Genomic DNA, 20,140 nt, shown 5'->3' with positions numbered 1-20,140 from the left:
ACTCAGGGTGAAGGGCAGCCTAAAAAAGGGGGGCTAATACTTTTCAGAGCCATGGGGCACCAAAACTAATGGCTTTGTAGGGAGCCATGCATTTGCTTTTTGCAGTCCTGACACCTATTATACACATAACAGAACACATAGGAATTTCTTTAAGAAATAAATGTCTGTTTTAAGCTTCAGAAAACTTCAGCAGTTTAAGACATTACGAACAGATGACGTCCCCGCTTTTTTTTATGAATTCCAGCCACTGAAACGCTCTCCCTCATCTCAGTGACTAACCCTGCACGCACAGGAACAAACATGATCAATTGCGTGAGCAGCACTAAACACAAAAGCACTAGATATTTGACTCCTGACCTTAAAACGGCCCCAAACTACAGGGAAATGTACTCCCACTGGCAGCAAAATGACCTGGTGACAGCTCCTGTACCACAGATCCTGTCCCTCCCCACAGGTCGCTCTGCCTGGAAGTCACATTCTGAACCATGACCCTAAGGGTGAAAAGTCGGGGACATCCTGCTGGGCCAAACGCTTCCCATCTAGTCTGGATTTTGCCCTTTTCCTTCCCTCAGGAAGCTGTAGTGCATGTCCGGGACACTGCATAGCTGTCTATTTGTAAAGCCAGGTTTAAAGACTTGCTGAGACATTACAGTTCCAGCCCTGGAACTAAAAGTCCGTAACCTAAGTTCCAGGTGCATGGAGTCATTTGCAAAGCATGGTATCGTCATCACAATAAGTTACACCGCTATGTAGACATGCACTAAAATAATGTACAGCGTTATTTGAGAAACCTGCTGCAGGAAGTGAGAGAGAGAGCAGAAAATATAATTGTAATGGGAAAAGTTATGGTAAGGCATGGGCTGAGCAAAGATCAAGCTACACATTAAACATGACCACACTGTTTCTGTCACATATGGTATTTTTGTCAGATTGAAGTACTTTGAAAAGAAAGTCTATTACTCCGCCGATCTTTGGATTTTCTGGGAAGGCCTCCAATTAGGCTCTAATACCGATGATTTCATTTTCACTGATAAGTCAAATTAGAAAACCTGAAAATCTCAATTTCTGGATTCCCAAATTAACAAGGGATTAACATTTTAACCTGCAAACACCCTTATTCCATCTAATAGGAGGAATGATTGTTCAGCATCTCTACAGACCCAGTCATTTATTCAGGCAGCCATATATGAAATTAGGAATTTAACTTTAGGCACATGCATTTGAAAACGTGACATTTCTAGATTAATATCTTTATCTTAAAAAATAACAAAAAAACCCTTCTTTTATTTTCCTTCTAAAAATGATATCTCCCAATATGATGATTTGAGATGTGCAAGCTGAGTTTGCTCAGAAGGAGTTCAAGTTCTTAGGACCCTGGAACTAACCTGGGTCAAAATACTAGAAATTCTGTTACTGTAAGAATTTTCTGGTAGAAATCAAACAAAACTAATAGCTATACACTGTCTTTAAGTGATCTGATCCTGTAATCATCAATATGTCCATATGCATTTATATAGGCTGTTATCTTCAAAGGCTGGAAAAAATATATAAAAATGAACCAACAAAACCACCCCAAGGAGTTGTGGAACATGTGCTCCAACTTCTATTTTACCAAAGCTAGATCACAGAAACATTGCTATGGCTTTAGGGACAATATGTGGTAAAAAGCTATTTGCCTACTGTTAGCATTCATAATGTAGAAAATCCATCTGCAGATTTCTCCTTCAAATTTTCCTCTAAATTTGCCTCAAAGGTTAATCTAGCCTTTTAGCAAAGCTTTACTTTTCTCATACAAACAGATGTCAGATTGTTTACACAGAGCAAGCCCAGTAAACATTGCTGTTTAATGTGCAAAGATGTATGCTGTGTGCTTGCTGGAGCTTCAAATGCCATCACACATATGCATGCATTCCCTTACTCTCTCAACATGCACATCCTTGGCACACTGGGCGGTCCTGCAGTACTGGACATCACCATGCCTGGGCAACTGGCATTTGCCCCAGAACAAGTAGCAGGGGCCAGGTCACTGCCGCAATGACCCTTTTGGAAATACAAAGCGTGGCAAAAAATAATATAGCCTTAACTTAGGCTATGCTATATAGGTTAGCCTGCCCTAATTTTGTTCAAAAGTTGGTTTGGCCTGCAGTTTGTCCTACAATCAAATAAGAAAGATAGCTTGAGCTTGGCTTTCTGACCTTCAGAGGCCTATCTGAACCTGTGATTTATGAGAAAATCAACTGATTTTTTTTTTCCCATAAATTGACACAGATAAAACTCAAAAGCAGCCCTTCAAAAGAGGCTTTCAGATCTGAAAAGTGTGACTCCTTATGATACAGAAATATTACATTCTTCACAGGGAACTGGCTGTTTTACGCAAAGTTTGTAGCTCTTTTTGAGAAGCTCAGGCACATGCTATAGTTGTAATACATTATTTTAAAAAATGATTGAGTCTCCTCGAAACTTGACATAACTTCCTGTTCAGAAAAAAGAAAAAAAACACACTAAAAAACCCCAAAAAACAAAGACCTGTTAACTATCTGCTTAAATTTACTTAACAATGAGTCTTAAACACATGGTTAGAATGAAGCAAGTACTTTACTTGTTTCCCTGATCAAATATGTAAGGGCATTTACAAACTGCTGCCTTAGGGAAGTAGAACGCAGAGTCTTCTGTACAGGACAGTTAAAGGTAAATCAATTAAAGCACAAACAATGAAAGCCCATAGGTCTTTAAAGGCTGATACACTTCTAGCTGGGTTTTCACTTCAACCACCTGTGGCTGAGAGCATGCTTGGCCAGCTGATCAGAAGATCACGTATTTTTTTTTCCAAGTATGGACTGTAATGGAGGTTAGAGGTGGTATTTCAAACCAGTAATCTCTTTCTTTTGGTGTTTAGTGCATGTTGTGGGAAGCACTGGATCTATAAATTAATGAAGTTTCTATTCTCAGCAGAGGAAAGAATCCTTGCCGATCCAAAGCATGAGTAAAAGAAGGGGAGTAAATTAAAAGTACTGCAGTGTCATAGTCAATGTACAGCCTTGTGGGTTTTTTTGTCTTATTTGGTGGAAAATCAGAAGTGCCTTGTATCCCCTTACTCTGGCTTTCTGGGCCAAGACATAACTGGGGCTGCAACTTTGGGACTAACTGCCATGAGTCACATCTCACCCAGAGGCGATGCTTTCATAGGCGCCTGCCCTGGCCTGCATCTCCCCAGCCTTTAGAAAGAACCAGCACACTTTCTGCACTCAAAAAGTCTCATGGGATGAATTATCATTGAGAGTGGAAGACCAGTTGGGTGTTTGATAGTTCCTGTCATTTAAACTCATTTTTGTCTCAGATGAACATTTAACAAAAAAGCATATCTAACACCTGGGACCAGCTAGTTTGAAAGGGCAGTTCTTTTCCCTTCTCCTTCCCCGTTGCCATGGTTGCCATCACAGCAGGACTTGGCCTCAGACAGAAAATCACTCATGTAAGAGGAAGGCTATGAAAACTCCTGAGGTTTGAAACTCACCCAAACCCAGTCCAAATCAGTCCCAGCACGTTGACCTTTTGGGCACATCAGAGGGCCCCTCTGTCACTAGCTCAGAGAGGAATCAGCAGGAAATTGTGCAGGGGGTATGCAGGGACCTGGAGGCTTCTCCAGGGCTCCTCCACCAGTGAGGACCCCAAACCTGCTTCCTGCAGGAATTAAGGGCCATCACAAGTCTCACCTCTTTCTACTCCAGATGCAAGGTGCAATTCTTTAACCTGACATCTCTGCAGAGTACCATTTAAGAAAAATTCTCAGACTCCACTAACAAGAAAAAAAGCAAATAAAAACCTTTTTAGTGCACAGGGCACTCCTTCTCTGGGGAGAGATGGAGAAAAGCAGCAAGCCATACGTGCAATTCTTAGCTACGCTGCTTAACATGATAAGGGAATGAAATCAGACACTAAATGGAGCATTATTATTATTATTATTATTATTAAAGCATTTTGAACATACTTTTACCTACAGAAGTAGTTGTGTTAATTACTGGACAAAAGGGCTTTTTTTTTTTCAGTACTTTGATTTTTTACGACTATTTAAACCTTAATTTATCTTTTCTTCTTTTTTTTAATAGAATGAGCATGTAAGTCAAAATAAATATCTAAATCTGCTTATGACACAGTGCAAATGGCTTCTCTCTTCCCCACTGCATGCCCCAAATGGTGATACCAGAAGGCTATGTGATACCTAAGGTGAGGCAAAGAAAAGTAAAACATCGACTAATCCCAATAACTCCTGCCTTTCAATGCTCAGCTGAATTCTCTATAGAGGAAGCTTGCCTTGATGACTATAACTTACCTCTTCTCGATGTTCTTCTCCAGAGCGCTGAATATACCACCTAATAGAGGCTTGCTGGGACTTTGGAATACATTCCAGAAAAGTTGAATTAAATTCAATGCCAAAAATCACCTTTTCATCAGCAGTTTCATGACTAATGCCTGGAAAGCAAACATGGTACAGGAGATTAACCCTGACCTGGTTTTTAAAGCTATGGGAAAATAGCCTGATTCAGAACAGATGCTGTAAGAGTGAGTGAATTATAAAAAAGCAAAAGGAAACTTAACTTTTAGCTTAAACTATAACTATGAGGATTTAGAGGTGGCTGCTAACCTTCCTTCACTGCAACTGGTTTTTAAGGAGGTCAATAAAATCTGTATCACGAACTTGCTCCACTTTAAAGTTGAGGCTTTCACCTTTGAGGAATTTAAAATCTGACCTGTATTTTTCCTTTAAGTAATGCAACTACTAAACCTGAGCTAAAGCTGCTAAAGGTAGATTGTACGGTCTGGTTTGTTCATCCCAAACACTTTAAAGGAGTCACAGGACTAAAGTAAACTGAAGTTTACCTTCCCTCAGTATAATTTAAAATGCTCTGTAGTACGTTTCAGACCAAACACTGAAGGAGCCATGAGCAGATCTGAGCTCCTCTCTTGGCCTTCCATAAACCTGAGCAAGTAATTTCTAATCTCTGCTTTTCCATTTCCCTTTCCAGCCTGTCTTATCTGTATCTTATCTGCCTTACCATCAGACTAAAGATGTTTCTTACGCCCTGCCAATAACAGAAAGGAAGGTGAAAGCAGTGGTGTCTCCTAAGTCAAAAGTTAGCTCAACAACAAAATGAATACAATTTTGGATTGTTTTTTCAATGTAGTAAGTACCTATATGAGATCTAGAGAAATTCAAGCTCTCCGCATTAAATACTTTTCTTTTATTTCACTGTGCCACTGAGATTTCAGTAGAGCCAAACAACTTCATGCAGCCAATGAAGTCTCTGGGAGGGAATCTCACACAGTGGAGCACTGAATTTAAATAGTTTTTGGGGCCATAATGTTATTAATTATCACAAATGGCAAAAATAAGCCAAGAGCCTGGAGTGGCACAGGTCAGCTTCATGGTTTTATGGCACACAGGGGTCATCCCCAGCTGGATAAAATTTCTATTGGTGGCGCTAGATCAGGGCAAAGGATTAATACCAGTTTCTGTGCTAAGTCGTTTTACATTTGTCTGGTAAAGCCAACTCTTCCAGTATCTCTTTATCCTTCCAGGAAAATGTGACATTGTCAGCCTTTCTGCTAGAGTTTCTATAACCTTGAGCTTTGCACAGTTTCAGATACCACTATTTGGAGAGCCATGGTAAGCAGCAAGCGGGGAAGTTCTGGCCCTTGGGAATGAACAGGAGTTTTGTCATTGACTTTAATGGAAATGAGATTTTACCCTGACTTTTTAACTATGTCCTCATGCACACATGTACAGTCAGAGTCCTCTATACTGTGCAACAGACTTAAGTCTTTGATCCTGTGGCAAGCAGCTCTGATTTCTGCAGTGACTCACGCTGAGATCTGCGGCAGGCATCCAGCACCACAGCGGCATGAAAATAACCAGAGATCAATGGAAAGTGGTGGCTCGTCCCGAACCAAACATTCAGCGCAGCAATACAATCAATACTGTTTTGACTGGGTTGTTCATTTTAATAAGAGCCCCAGACAAACCCAAGCTTGGTTTTGAATGCTTTTCATTTATTTTACGCTGCTGCAGAGATTGCCGCGCAACCGCAGGATTTCATACTGACGGTGCTCACTGTAAGAGAAGTGCTACGGTTGCCAAAGGAGCAAGCCAGACCCTTTGGCATCTGAAAAGAGGGTGTGGGAAAGGGAGGGGGGAGCCGACAGGGAGAGGGGGGGTAGGCTCTTGTTAATAACAGGAGTATTTAAGTAGCTGCGGGGAGGGGAAGGGGCTGGTTTGGCAGCTGGAGCTGGGCTTTGGGACTAGTGTCAAGTGTACGCGGCGGAAGGGGAGAAGATGGCATGTTCCCCATTCACCCCTGCGGGTTTCCTCGCAGGATTCTCTCCCCTGTTTCTGGATGAACGGAGCTCCTGGTAGCTACTTGTAGGGATGTGTGTGATGTTTTTGCATCACGGGCACATCTTCCTCCCCTGGGTGAGTGCTGGGGAGGGTCACTTGTAAGGGATGCGAGGGTGCTGTCCCATGCTGGCTGCCCCTTGTCAGCCCCGGCTCCCCAACTTTAACTGCAGGAGGGGTAATGTATATGAAGTGTGAGAAAGGCAACTGCTTTAATGGTGTTATTCTGTCAGGCTCAGCAGGTTTTCGCAGACAGATGGAGACCCTTACAGCAATCTCTGCTGTCAAAGTGACTAAAGAGCAAGAAAGGTGCAAAATACTCACTGTCTTCCACATCCCAGCATTGTGCAACAGGGTCTCCATATTTGACATCTTGCCTTCTGGCTCGCCTATGGGAAGAGCATGCAAACTTGTAACACTTCAGGCATAATTGCTGGAATTCAACAACAAAATACAGAGGAGCTCAGCAGATGTGGACTCGCATTGCTCCCACCCTACTGCTGACAATTACAGTCTTAACTAAAACCAGCCTCACCCTCAAAGCAGCATGTGGCCTAGAGAGATTTGTACAATTGACATCAAGAGAAGGGCCTGTGATTTGGGAAAACCACTGGGAGGGGAAAAAGGGAGAGAAAAAAATCTGCCTAGAATAAAGATCGTGCAATATAGTGACAGAAAGAGCATCTAAACCTGCTTTAGGAGCACGGGGCACAGGTCTCCTGGTGGGGTGGACTATCTTGGAAACACCTAAAAACATCCTTAATGTTGTATGTCGTGGAAAAGATCTGAGGTTCAACAGGTGATATTCAAAATTAAGCTCAGGATCGGCCCAAGGTAATACTGACTGGTAAACCAACCTTTAAAATTAAGAGAGAAAAGCGTATGTTTTAATTTGGTAGCAAACAATTGACAAACCTGATTATCTTTCATCTTTATGGACGGCAAAAAAGCTTGAGACAATGGTCTGAGATGGTCTGCTCCCTTCCACAACTAACTTGCCTGCTAATCTCTGGGTGTGTTACTTAAACTCACTGTGATTTAGTGTAGTTTCAGTGTAACAACATTTAAAAAAAAAGCAAACTCTTCCGCTGTGGATGACCGCATTTATTTCCCAAGAGCTACAAATAGAAGTTTGTATTTAAATTTTTTAGTAGAAGAATTGGTAGACCCACAGCCACACCGGAGATAACAGGAGTGGGACCTCCTACGTGCAGAGCAATGCCTCTGCAGGACAGCGGGTTCCCGAGGCTGAGCTGTCCACTCTGGTAAAAGCTGTAGACATGCTGGAAGCACAGGCTGCTACACAGAAGAAAAATATTCAAGTAACTGATCTACTGGAGGATTCCCAAGGCCAGTCACCCATCCCTTGTTTTGGAGCCACAGACTTTTGGCCTTCCCACCAAACTGCACATCTGTTAAAAAGCATGGACCATCAATCTCTGTGTCCCAGCCCACCTCAGGCTTCAGCAAGCCTCATGTGTCACTAACTTTGCAGTGAGCCTGAACACTTGCTTTTCTCCTTTCATTTATGCTTCCCTGAATTTAGTTTGCTTTGGCTTTGAGGGAAAACACATAAAGTTCCTTGACACCATGACATGATAACCTATGAGTCATTAACTTCAATGGTTTGTCTAATTGCTCAGGTCCCAGCCCTGCAGCCCCTAAGGTAGAAAGTCTCATTCCAGAGCCTGAGCTCAGACTGCAACCTCCGACCCTCACTGCAAGAATTACTGTCAGGAAGACTTCATCCAAAGGGGAATGAGGAGGCTGTGAAGCACTCTGGCTCAACAAGCAAGCTCAGAGTTCTGGCTAAATCAGCCAAAAACTCCAAGAGACACATCCAGCAACTTAGGTACTTCACTGCTACAGCCCGCAGCGTGCTCTCCCTCCATGCAGATTCATGCTGCTGTCCTAGCTGGTGAGTACAGAAAATTCAGATGAAGCTTCTTTCACTGTGGAAAAACTGCTCCCGATGCGGTCAAATCACAGTACTTAAATCTCTGTCTCCCTCTCATGGCTAGACCACAAATACCATCGATGAGAGTGACACTTTTTGAGCCAAGTTATCTGGGTTAGTTAGATCAGACAGGAGAAGCTTGTTAGTTTAGATCAGGGAATTAAATGTATTTTATTATTGACCACTCTGGGATACTATGTTAAACTCCACTTTATAACCACGGTGGTGCCCTAGGCAAAAGGCAGAAGCTTAAGAGAGGCTCTTGCATCTTGGGCAGAGTCAGCTACAACCTGGACCTCCATCTGAGCATCTCATGACTTAAATCATTCAGCATAAAAAAGGAAAGTGATGGATTTATGATGTTAGCTGCAGTAGCCGAGTTACTGTCACACACACTTAAACAAAGCTATGTTGCCTTCACAGCTCTTTGAGCAGAAATGTGAAACATGGCCAGAGTATGATCAAATTTTAAGGCAAATGACATGCTAAGTAAAAAGGCAACACGTTCTGATTGGGAACCTCTAAAATTCTTGCAAGCAGCAAGATCTTTTACAGCACGTTGTATTTTTTTTCTTACCTTTTAGAAGTGGGGGCATATCTGGAACACGAGTTTCCATCCCAGGCACAGTATGGGTCTCTGGCAAGGCAGCAGTCTGCACAAGCCTTCCCATACGTGTGACATCTGTGCAGAGAGAGCTGAACCAATCCATCCCTGGAACCAATGTACAATTGTTGCTGCAAATCAGGCAAAGCAAATGAATTAGGGGCATTCTCCAAGTAGCCCATTTAAAAAGTTCCCTTCTTCAGTGCCACACTTGCAGACTTTCAACCTTGTCCTAGATTTTACAAAACGAGGGAGAATTCCTCCTTTACCATAAAACGTTTCTCAGGGCTCAGTGTGAACTGGCCAGTCCCCATCAATCCCTGACAACACGGCAGAGAGGAAAGGGGACTGCCGTCCTGGAAAGACACCAGCACTTCAACACCCTTGCACCTTTAGAACTGTGCTGTAATAAACAATCAGAAGCAAACCATGGAAAGAATGGTTTAACAACACATTTAAAAACAAGTGGCTGGACAGCCTTGACGTTAAGAATCTGGGAACTAGGGATGACCTTGTGTGAATAAAACTTCATCTTCTGCTTCTGATCCTCAGGTAGGATGGGGATAATATTACTCCCCTCTCCCCAACGTGTGAGTGGATTGCCTGTTGAGACAAGGGTGGTCCAAGTGCTTGCTGTTGAGCCGGAGCTGGCTCACGCAATACTTCCAGCTGGCCTGCCACCTTTTTTCAGGGGAGATGGGACCCAGCTGTGCTGTGCGTGCCTGAACGGCAAAATACCTCCTCCTGTGTGAGGGAGGCATGTTGTGCCAGAGCTGCTCTGGCCACTTCTGCAGGGCAGGGAGGGATGGCTCTGGTGTCACGCTGCCTTCTGAATGTGCACGTAGCCATCATAGAGCTCGGAGCTGCCATAAAACCATTTCCCGTCGGGACATTCCCAACTGGGACTGGCCCCTGTGACTGCCAGGATCGGACCACCCAGATTTAGACTGCAATTTTAGAGGAGGGGGACTGGTATTCAGTCTGTGTGCACACAAATTTTAGCACAACGAGGCCCTGATCGCTCTTGACTACTAATAAAAATAACAACAATAATAGTAATAATAATTTATTACTAGATTGTAAAGAGACAAGTATTTCTAGTGTCCGGAAAATGAATGTGCATTGACTTCATTCACAAATCCCACTACTGTATGACTAAAGATTTGTTTCCATGAATAATTACCAGCTTGGGTACACAAATTACTGTTTGTAAGCAAATGTGAATTAGGCAGGCAAACAAGTTCAAACATATCTGCTTCTTTCCAGATACATTTTAAGAGTCACCCATGGAACGCTTGGCCAGTAGGTAACAGGTGTCACCTGAAAATAACAAGCTAAGTGTTCAGGGTACCATATATCCTGCAGTAATTAAATGAGCTTGTGATTACCTGCTTCTGAGAAATCTCCATGGTCGAGATAAATGAAGGGTGCTGAAAAAAAATTAGTAAGGTGCATTAGTTTACACATTCCCTGTTCTTAATGGAAAAGAGAACAGAACTTAACATACAAAAAGTAAATAAAATTACAGATCTATTTGCTTGGTTTAAACAAATATTAAAAACAAAAAAACAGAAATCACTAAATTCATGCTTCCAGAAATACCTCCCATAATTTTTCCCTGCTGCTTATGAGGCAACTGACTTTAATTCTTAGAGTTTGCCATCTATCCCATCGTGGAGACTGGCAATGAGCCTTCACATCAACTTAAGTTCTTATTAAGCACTATTTGAAAGACTTAGATGGCATTTAAGGGATACATAAGCAGATCCTCTGCACCAGGATGTATTTCACCGCTATGAGAGACAGTGAAATTTTTGCCAGTGACTGATGTAAGAACAGGACAAAGCTGAGAGTATTATCTATTGCCTAATAGAAGATGATTAATCTAAGCCTCTTGTTTAATGTTAATGCAGTTTGAGGAAATAAGGGATGTTTTTTCAGCCCTTCACTCCCTTCATTTTTCTGGATTCAAAAACATAGACGTAACAGTTATAAATGTTACCAATAAAAACGTGAAGGAATGTCTGCTGAGCAGGGAAAAAAACCCTTTTTTTTTGTTTTAAATATGATATGGTGCATTCGCCCTTGACGTTATGTTTTAAGAATGCAGCAAATTGGTGCACACACTGAAACTGCTGATTACTTGGCAGGCCACTGAGTAACCTTGAAATTTTCAGAGTGATACTTATAATTGGTGTCCAAGACAGTGGGAAGAAGACATGGAGATCCTTTAAATCAAAGTTTCATCATGCACATGATATATCAAAAGGCATATGGAGAATTATTAAAGATCCTGTTCTTACACTTGGAAAACACTGTCTCTAAGTCCCAAATTCATTTATTTAGTATGGGCAGAAATTCTGGCTAAGACCTCGTACAGCACATAGGAGAGAGGATGTGTGAGAAAGTAATCAAAATGCCACAGATGCAGACAAAATTTGCTGAAAAAGCAAGGTGAAAACTGAAGAAGAGTTATACAGAGTGAGAAAAAAGCAAAATGAGAATGCAAAGAAGAAAGAACTACTAAATGGAAAAGAAAATCACTAGGGAAGACACAGGTCTCCGTTGTCCTACTGTAACAGTATGTCGATGTCAGCTCCCCCACCAGCAATGAGGTTAATCAGAAATTGTGCCTGCGCAATAAAAAGGAGGTTTGGGCTTTTTACAATCTCTATTTATGAAGAAGTCATTGGTGTTAGCAGGGCTCTGGTTACTTTTCTTCTTTATCACTCAGCCAGAATAACCAAATCAAAATGGTCAAAAACGTTGACTCAGCCTTAAGACCAATAAAGTAAAACACACTGATGATCAAAACTAACTTTGTTTTATTTTCGTTATGTTTTCGATTCCTAAAGTTGTTATTTTAAAGACTTTGTCTGCATCAGTGGGATTTTGTTTGTTTGTTTTTAAAAAAATTATAATTGTACTAAGAATAGTCTCAAAGCTGAGACAATAGAAAAACTGGCATTAAAAATAAAATGCTACTAATAAAAAAATTTGGGCTCATAATAAGATTTCAAACTAGAACAAGGCAGGATAAATGAGACTTTCTATGAGTTTGAAAAATCACGGTCTGTTTGGTTCTGGACTTTTTTCAATTGACTTATCCAAAGAATACCAAGGCATTTAAAAATTTACATAGTGTCCCTCTGGAAACTTGAACGAGTTCCAGTAAACAAACAACCAGACAGATGAAGCCAGTTTGGGCCTTAAAGTCCCCTGAATAATATTTAATTGATGTTGTGGCTGTTAATGCTTACCTTGAATATCTGCAGCTCTTCCAGGACCACCTCCTCCTTAGTCCACTTCTCCTTTGTGATACTCACAACTTTCAGGACTGTGCCTATGTCTGAAACAAATGTTCATCATAACCCACGGTTATGTTTCAGTACATATGTGCCACTCCATTTCATGCCCTGAAGATAAAGCTAATGCATCAAGGATGTAGCCTTCAAACAACATCTATCCCTATCTGCACCTACTGCTATCTACATAGCTCTATACATTTATGGTTTCACTGTATGGCTGAGCCAACACGACTGTAGGCTGCTCCTGGCAGGGATGGTTTAACTCTCCTGCTACACAAACACAAACACAAACACACATGCAAACACAGACAAGCACGTCCATGCTGCCAGCTAGAAGTTTCTGCACATTTCCTTGAGCTAGAACTGGGGCCCATCTGACCCCAAAGAGATCCAGCCTGGGGGACTAAATTGGCAGAAAATTATTTCCTCTTTTTTATAGAATTAATTTTCATCCAGTACAGCATCTTAAACAGAAGCAGGTTTCCTTTTAATGTGGTGAGTTAAGCAATGTACTTTTTAAATTTATTTTTTAATTTTAGGGAAATTTTTGAACAAAATCTCCATTCAACATCAAAATCTAAATTTAATCATTACAGAAATTACTTCTTTGGAGTTATCTAGAGAATTTTTTTAAGTTAAATCTATTAATCAATTTTAACCTGAATGCCTGCTTGGTGAAAAAAATAGCTGCTCATATCATCTCAGACCATTACACATTGGTGAATTTTGAATGGGCTTAAAAAGAACCCTTAAAAACTGCTCAGGGGTAGTGGGCTGGGTGCTGGGATGTGCAGCGTGGAAACGACACAGCGCAGCTTAGCCCTAAGCACTATGCATAGTATTGAAATGATGAAAAATAATACATTATAATGGAAAGAACGAGATTTTCATCCTTGTTTTCCCAAACTACTGAAGATCATATTAACAATCAAAGCCAAAAGTATTTCAATTTGCCTTATGTATTAGAGCTTTTGTTTGTTTGTTACTTTGACATAATTGCCAAAGCCTGCATATGTACAGGCTTTGGTTGCATACATTCAAACATGTAATAAGCTTCTGATCTTCTGCTGCTTAAAATCTCTTGGGTTATTTGGTATATCTGTATTCGGTCTCTCTATAATATTTGAAATTTTATCTTCGAGTTTGTTTTTTTTCCATAGGACAAGTTTAGAGGATAAAATAGAACAAAAACAGGTGCTTCTGGAAAAGAGAACTCACTTTTAAGGAAAGCATTGCAGGTAAATAAGTATCTGCATATTATGGAGTGCCACCTAGTGACTGCATGGTACATGCTGGCCTTGACACCTCTAAATGAGATGATTTAGTCTGAAAGAATTAGCATTGGTGCTGGGTAGTAACAGTTAACCTGGGAGTATTCGAGTTGCTGGTCTCTCAATATGATTTTATTCCTATGATAAATTTTATAGCGGAGGATAGCAAACATCTGAAAGCAACCTCTATAGCCACTAAAAGAATATTTTGTACATTTTAACTAGTGAACTCATCTTTTCAGACAGCTAAGTTTTAAATAACTTTTTCTCACTATTATCAGAAGAAAATTAAGTTTTAGTGAGTACCCCCAAATCCTAGGCATCTCACAGCTTGGGAATGTGTTCCCTTTCCTTCTCTGTTTACTATATTAAAGATGGCATTCAGAAAGCAACAAGGATTTTCTGTCATCACGGGTAAAGCTTATTGCCAGCCTCCTCAGGCAGCAGGGGAGCAAACAGCACTTCAATGTTCTTTTTTATGAAACTGTACTTTTCTCTCTAACACCACTGTACTTGACTTGGGGGATCACAGAGGGACTCTCACACTATCTTTTTTTGGAAGACAAGATTTGTGAGAGGGATTGAACTGAAAGACTTAACAGGTCCAAGAGAGAGGCTATCTCTGGACTCGTGTGTGTGATAACGCAGCTGGGAAGCTCTTGAAGGCTGAGACAACCCACACTTTACAAGAGGTGATGCTCTGTGACAATTCACTCCTTTCCCCAAATCACTTCAGAATATCCATACCTATCAAACTACACTAGATGACACCAAATTTGCTTAAAGGCCAAATAAAATGCTGTGCAACCCAACAGCACTGAGGTAGGATTCAAACAGAAAACTTAATTTCCCTGCAGCTCATGGCAGTAGCTCATCCACTGCCCTTGGATAAACCTTTTCACCTCCATGTACCTTAGTTTCACCTGCTGTGGGATGGGGATAATGGCAATGACCTCCTTATTAAAGCGTTCAGATCTACCTGTAAGAAGTGCTTTGTAAGACCTATTACTAGTGAAAGAATGTCAAATTGTGGAATAAAACCATGAAATTCCAGTGGAGTAAGACGGTAGATTATTACTTCAGAAATGTTATGAATAGGGATGTTAATATTTCTTAGCATACCATGCTGTTGGGTGATTCATCCAGTGATTCTAAATTTAATTACTATGGTAAAACTAGACTTTTTCCTTAAGGCATATAACTATCATAAAAATGTAAATAGATACATAATTATCCATAGAAAAACTGCAAAGCAGGTTTCTTCCCTGACAGAGTAGTTTAACCTCTCTGTTCAATCCTGGTCCTCTTGTTTGGAGCTATTCATGTTGCTAAGTTGTATCTTTAAAAGTATTTAAGTGGAATTGTTGCCTTAGGCTCAATGTTAAATCTTTCTTAGCTGTTCAACATCACATGAGATTTAATGCTGAAGCACCATGTCACTACTGATAACAGGACGTAGTCCTTGAAGTTATTAAGGTTATTTTTTTTTCTTTTAATTGGTTATTGATGTGCTGCCAGCAGGAATTGGAGCCAGACTACCATGTAATGTAAAGACAGGTATTGAATGGTACTTGGAGGGTAAGAAAGTCCAGGTACTCTGACCCGTAACTGGTTTATCATCTAGGGACCAGGAGGCATTAAAATCCCAATAGTAGCAACCTTTTGATCTGACAAATTAATCTAATCTTAGCATTTAGCCCTGATACAGAATCAGGAGCATCTAAATGCTTCCCAAAGCTGCATGTGTAGGAAAAAGATGTTAATCAACAGGTTTATTCAGGACCTGCTGGAGTAAAAGTGTTCTTAAAGGATGTGGTTTGTGCAGAATGATAGTGGAAGTCCTGTCTCATACCTGTTCCTAGGAAAATTACATCATATTGCCCATCCTCTGCCATGACGTGATCCACCACAATCTGAGTCAGACGATAGTCCACGTTGATTCGAGTGAATACCGGTCCTCCCGTCACCGGGTAAACGGATTTGTACATCAGTGGATGGCGTTTAATAAAGCTAATGACTTCATCGGGAAAGTCTCTGGTAGACTTTATGAGCGGATCATAGGTTTTGCTTGGACACTGAACAAAAGAGAGAGAATAAGAAGATGAGAGGAATATTAGGAAAGAAGCACAAGTGATCTGCAGGTTTCTTTGTGTAGTAGGAAAGTTGCCTGGTCCAGATCAGCAATACCGGTTTGTAAAGCACATTTGCCAGTGGATGGTAATTTGGTTTATAATTGAAAAAGCTCAGTGTTGATTTGAAAGCATGGGAGCACACTGGCGGTGTGCTCCTCTGGTTCTTCAAAGGGTCATTTTCTCCCTCGCTTCTGCACTCTCTCCTCTTCTCTTTTCATGTTTAGCTCTCTTAAAAAGCTCTTCCCATTCATCTTCGTTTTCCTTTACCCTGCTCCCATCTATTCTCCTTTATCTTTTAAAACCACCCAAAACTTGTTAATTTGTTTCATCATCTCATGCATTTGTACTACTACTCAGAATTATAAATCTTCTGTTCCTGTTAATTATATGCCCACACCTGCAACTACCCCTAGATATATGCAAGCTTTGAAGAAAAATTCTTATAGGTTTTTCTTCTTTCTCAGTCAGAGATTTTGATAAGCTAAATTAAAACTTAGAGGAGAGATGAACTTCCTTAGCTTCTCTAAGATACTTAGGAAAAGAAGACAGCATTAGAAAAAAGAAGTTGTCTGTTTGATGTCAGATAAAATGTGAATTAATTGATATTTATTGCATTAACATATCTGTAAACACAAACTACTAAAAGCTACACAAATTTTTTGAATTTTGTCACCAAATGGTCCTTAAGACCATAACCAAGACCCTTTATGTATCTTCATCTAGCAGTGTTGCTGAAGAGAGCATGAGACATGCCTTAATATTCACACCACTATCACCAATAATAAAAATACATTATTATTATTATTGACATTCAGTACTGTGATGCACTTTGAACTTTTTTTTTTAATCATATATCAGAGCCAGCAAAATTTAGCCATAAACAATCTAATAATATAGGAAAATATCTATTTTTTATTTAAATATTTAGAAACTACTTGTATATAATACCATAATAGATGTCATCAGTGTAGGCCACTTTGGAAATTTGATCTTATGAATAAGTCACAAATTCAATCCATATTCAAGTAGAAATCAAGTTTTTTGTGAGAACACTTGTGAAGCCAGTAAGAAATCAGGTTGCTCAGTGATTTTTCTCATCCCAAAGCAGCACTTAGTCACCATTACTTCATTTTTTTGGAAAGCACTGCTTTAAAACTGGAGAAATTCTCGTGATGGGCTCAGTACATCTGCAATGAATTTCACCTCCTCGTTCCCTGCCCCACTCACGGGTGCCTTATCACCTTGGATATTTTACAAAGACAAGGAAATCAAGTCTGGAGTGAAGGAGACCTGGCATGCTGGCTAGCTCTCATTTCAAGGCACAGGTACCAACATGCAGTTAAATTTGCTACATGCTGAACAGACTAGTGGAGTGATCAGTGTAACAGGCTTTCAACAGCAAGTCTAGAGTGCCCTCCGGTGGCTACCGTGGGATAATCTCAAGTATTTGAAGTGCAGGATCTTCTCACAGAGCAAGGTTTTTCTGCTTTTTGTATTTCTGCTCCTCTTATCGAGGCTGAATTTCTGCCCTGTTGATGCAGTGAGCCAAAATTAGGTAAGATCCTCACCAGCATGACCTGATGGTAAACTAATGGCTTGATTTCTCTTGGGAGATACACTCAAGAATTACTGTGGCAGAAGGCCTCTAGTAAATGCTTTAACCACGTTCATTTTTCCAGACTGAAACACCCACATCTATCTTTTCCCTGTATATGGCCTGCAGTCAGAGGCCGTAACTTTTCAGTGAACTGCACCTCCTACACCTCCCGTTTATTTTTTTTCTCAAAAAGGCAGATTCTCCAGATGCCAGATGATCCCTGTAGCTCATTATTTCTCAGAAGTGACTTTCATTACTTATCCACATAGCTGAAACTCTTGCCCAGGCCCACAGCTCAGCTGCTGCAGCATCCTTGTTGTGGTTTAACCCAGCAGGCAGCTGAACACCACACAGCCCTTAGCTCACTGCCCCCCCCGCAGTGGAATGGGGGAGAGAATCGGAAAAAAATAAAACAAACCAGCTACTAGGAAGAAAATTAACTCTATCCCAGCCGAAACCAGGACAATCCTTTTCTCTGGCTTTGAACAGCACAGTCTCATCCTTTTCTGGTCCAGACAACTGCTACAGTGATCACTCCCTCAGACTCTCCCCCTGTGTCACTCATTTATTGCTGGGGTTGGCTCCCACCTCTATTAGACCCATACTGAGAAACTAATCAATTTAGCTGTTTCTTTGGCTTACACAAAGTAAGTTGGTTCTCACACATCCTGCTTGAAGACCACCCACAAATCTACCTCTTCAACCTCCTTCAAATTTTTCCCTTCTGTGCCTTTTGGGGTGAGCCCAGGAACATTTGCAAGGTCAGTCATGTTGCTGACCCATCATCTCTCATGCTCACCTGTCTCTGCTTTCCTTCCCATGGCTGTTTGTATCTCTTTTCCGTCCCTTGTTTTACACCTAGTCTCTAATCCGAGTCTGAGAAAGCTTCTTTTTTGAATCTGGAGGCATCTAGATGTGTTAATGGGGCACTACAAATCCTGGATAATAATAAGACAAACTGGAAACACTATTCCAGTTGGTGACAACCTTTTACATACAAACTGTTGATTGCTTCTTTTTTAACACTATTTTTAACTAAGTAATCCCTGTGTTTTCTGCCAGGTGGAGCCATAACACAGTCTGTGAAAAAAGAAATGTGATTAAATAATGCCTTTGTAGTCTGCCAGGAGAAAGTTAAGATTTGCCGTGAAGTTGCTCTACAATCCTCCTTCATGGCTAATTTTGACAGAGAAGACTTTAGTTCACATTCCCAAATCTCCAGTTTGACATGTGTTCAATCTATGGTGCCAGTTAAGGGCTTGCGGTTGGAACTTGTTCCACCATAAGGTTTGGCATTATCCAAAATATTTGCATTAGGAACAACACACACACCGCCAAGGGCTGAGCATGTCCCTCCTCCATTGCTGGCAAACTCCCCTCTCACAGCTACACAACATCAGCCACTAGCAGCAAATCCATCCCCACGGGCTCAGGACCAGCCCGGACCCTTTTCTCCCTTGGGTTTCCACTGCCTGTTCTCTTCCTGGGCTGAGGGAGGCACACAGCACACCCTATGGTAGTGCTTGCTAAAAAGGGAATGTAGCTTCTGCCCAGTGCATACAGGTATTGTGTACACATGCCTGAGGATGAATTCTTCATGCAGTAAATACAGCTAATACAATGAAGAATTATTCTCATCATATATAGTTCTATGTGAACATGCACCTGTATAAATAAATGCAAAGACAATAGCAACTAGTTAAACAAAAATTTCTGACTGAGGATAACATTCTCAAAAGTATCAGAGACTACCTGTATATTCAGAAACAAAACAGGCCAGAGAAGCACAGACCAGCTGACATTCTACATCCACATCTACGGCCACATCTGAAATGCCTGTTGAGGGCAGTTCCTGGTCTACCTTAGCCACAACACTGCCACAGGGAGGGTTCCATTTGGAGCATGCCTAAACCATGGCAAAGCCCATCCTAGCATTAAGCAGTACAATGACTATGGGTCTGCACTTGAACCTGACCTTTGGTTTTAACAGCGTTGTAGTCTGTGTGATTTAAGAGTCTACAACCTATTTCCGTTCCTTGCTTGGACTGATTTTTATGGCTATCTAGAGACCTAACAGATTTTGTGCAAGTGCCCACTTCCTTAGCATTGTTTCCATCCGTAAGAGTTAAGCCTGTGCATCCTCATCTTCATAAAGGCTCTGAAATTGTTTACTGAAAATAGGTCTTAGGCTCCTGAATCACCTAACAGATTTTGAAAATTTCTCCACGGACAGTAAACCTGTGCCAATTTGAATTAAGATATATTCCATCGCATATTCAGTCATTTTGTTTCAGTATACAATTTAATGTATGGCTGTGAAAGAACTGACAAGAAAAAAGAAGATGGGTTTGCATTGTTGTCCTGTGATAACTGCTCAAAGGACATCCCTTGAAAATACAGTTTAATACAAGTAAAAAAGAAAAGGAAAGTCCTATTGAAAAAAATAGTTCAATTGGAAACGTATACTGCAGTGAGTTATCCCTAGGGGTTTTATGCTAGCATTTCTGTAAGAACTCCACCCTCTGGCTTGCTGGGTATGATCTCCCACATTCTGTTTTCTGCAGTGCTTTCACAAATTAAAGTCTTTGCAAGGTTACCCCCTTGAGGTGGGCTGTAGTCAGCTTGGTTTTTGAAGATAACAATATCAGTTAAATAATTTCACAAAGAAATACATGTTTTTGTATTACATAACAAAAGAGACTACAGAAAGGCTGTGACAAAAAAAAAAAAAAATAGATTTAGACTTTGGGGTGAAAAAATAAAGTGAACCATAATACAGGATAAATGATTCAGCACAATAACTACACAGAAACCAAATCACGTGCACACCTGCTACATGAGCAGTACTTCAGGAATGAACATTTCTCCTTACCTTTAGAA

The 20,140-nt window shown here is 40.8% G+C and overlaps 1 protein-coding gene across 3 annotated transcripts in view; it reads right to left on the bottom strand.

The window, feature by feature from the left end:
- The window catches only part of SEMA3D (semaphorin 3D), a 151,905-nt gene that overhangs the window by 12,958 nt on the left and 118,807 nt on the right, over positions 1 to 20,140 (bottom strand). For all 3 annotated transcript variants that reach the window (XM_076359065.1, XM_076358893.1, XM_076358981.1), the window contains exons 12-17: positions 15,384 to 15,606; positions 12,213 to 12,301; positions 10,341 to 10,382; positions 8,926 to 9,083; positions 6,716 to 6,780; positions 4,331 to 4,470 (exon numbers count right to left, since the gene is read on the bottom strand). In XM_076359065.1, coding sequence (XP_076215180.1) covers positions 4,331 to 4,470; positions 6,716 to 6,780; positions 8,926 to 9,083; positions 10,341 to 10,382; positions 12,213 to 12,301; positions 15,384 to 15,606 — 717 coding nt within the window. The remainder of the gene's footprint in view (positions 1 to 4,330; positions 4,471 to 6,715; positions 6,781 to 8,925; positions 9,084 to 10,340; positions 10,383 to 12,212; positions 12,302 to 15,383; positions 15,607 to 20,140) is intronic.

This window comes from Aptenodytes patagonicus, chromosome 1 (genome assembly GCF_965638725.1).
Source record: "Aptenodytes patagonicus chromosome 1, bAptPat1.pri.cur, whole genome shotgun sequence".
Classification (NCBI taxonomy): domain Eukaryota; kingdom Metazoa; phylum Chordata; class Aves; order Sphenisciformes; family Spheniscidae; genus Aptenodytes; species Aptenodytes patagonicus.
The sequence above is the reverse complement of the archived record's forward strand: the minus strand, read 5'-3'. Positions and strand labels throughout refer to the sequence as shown.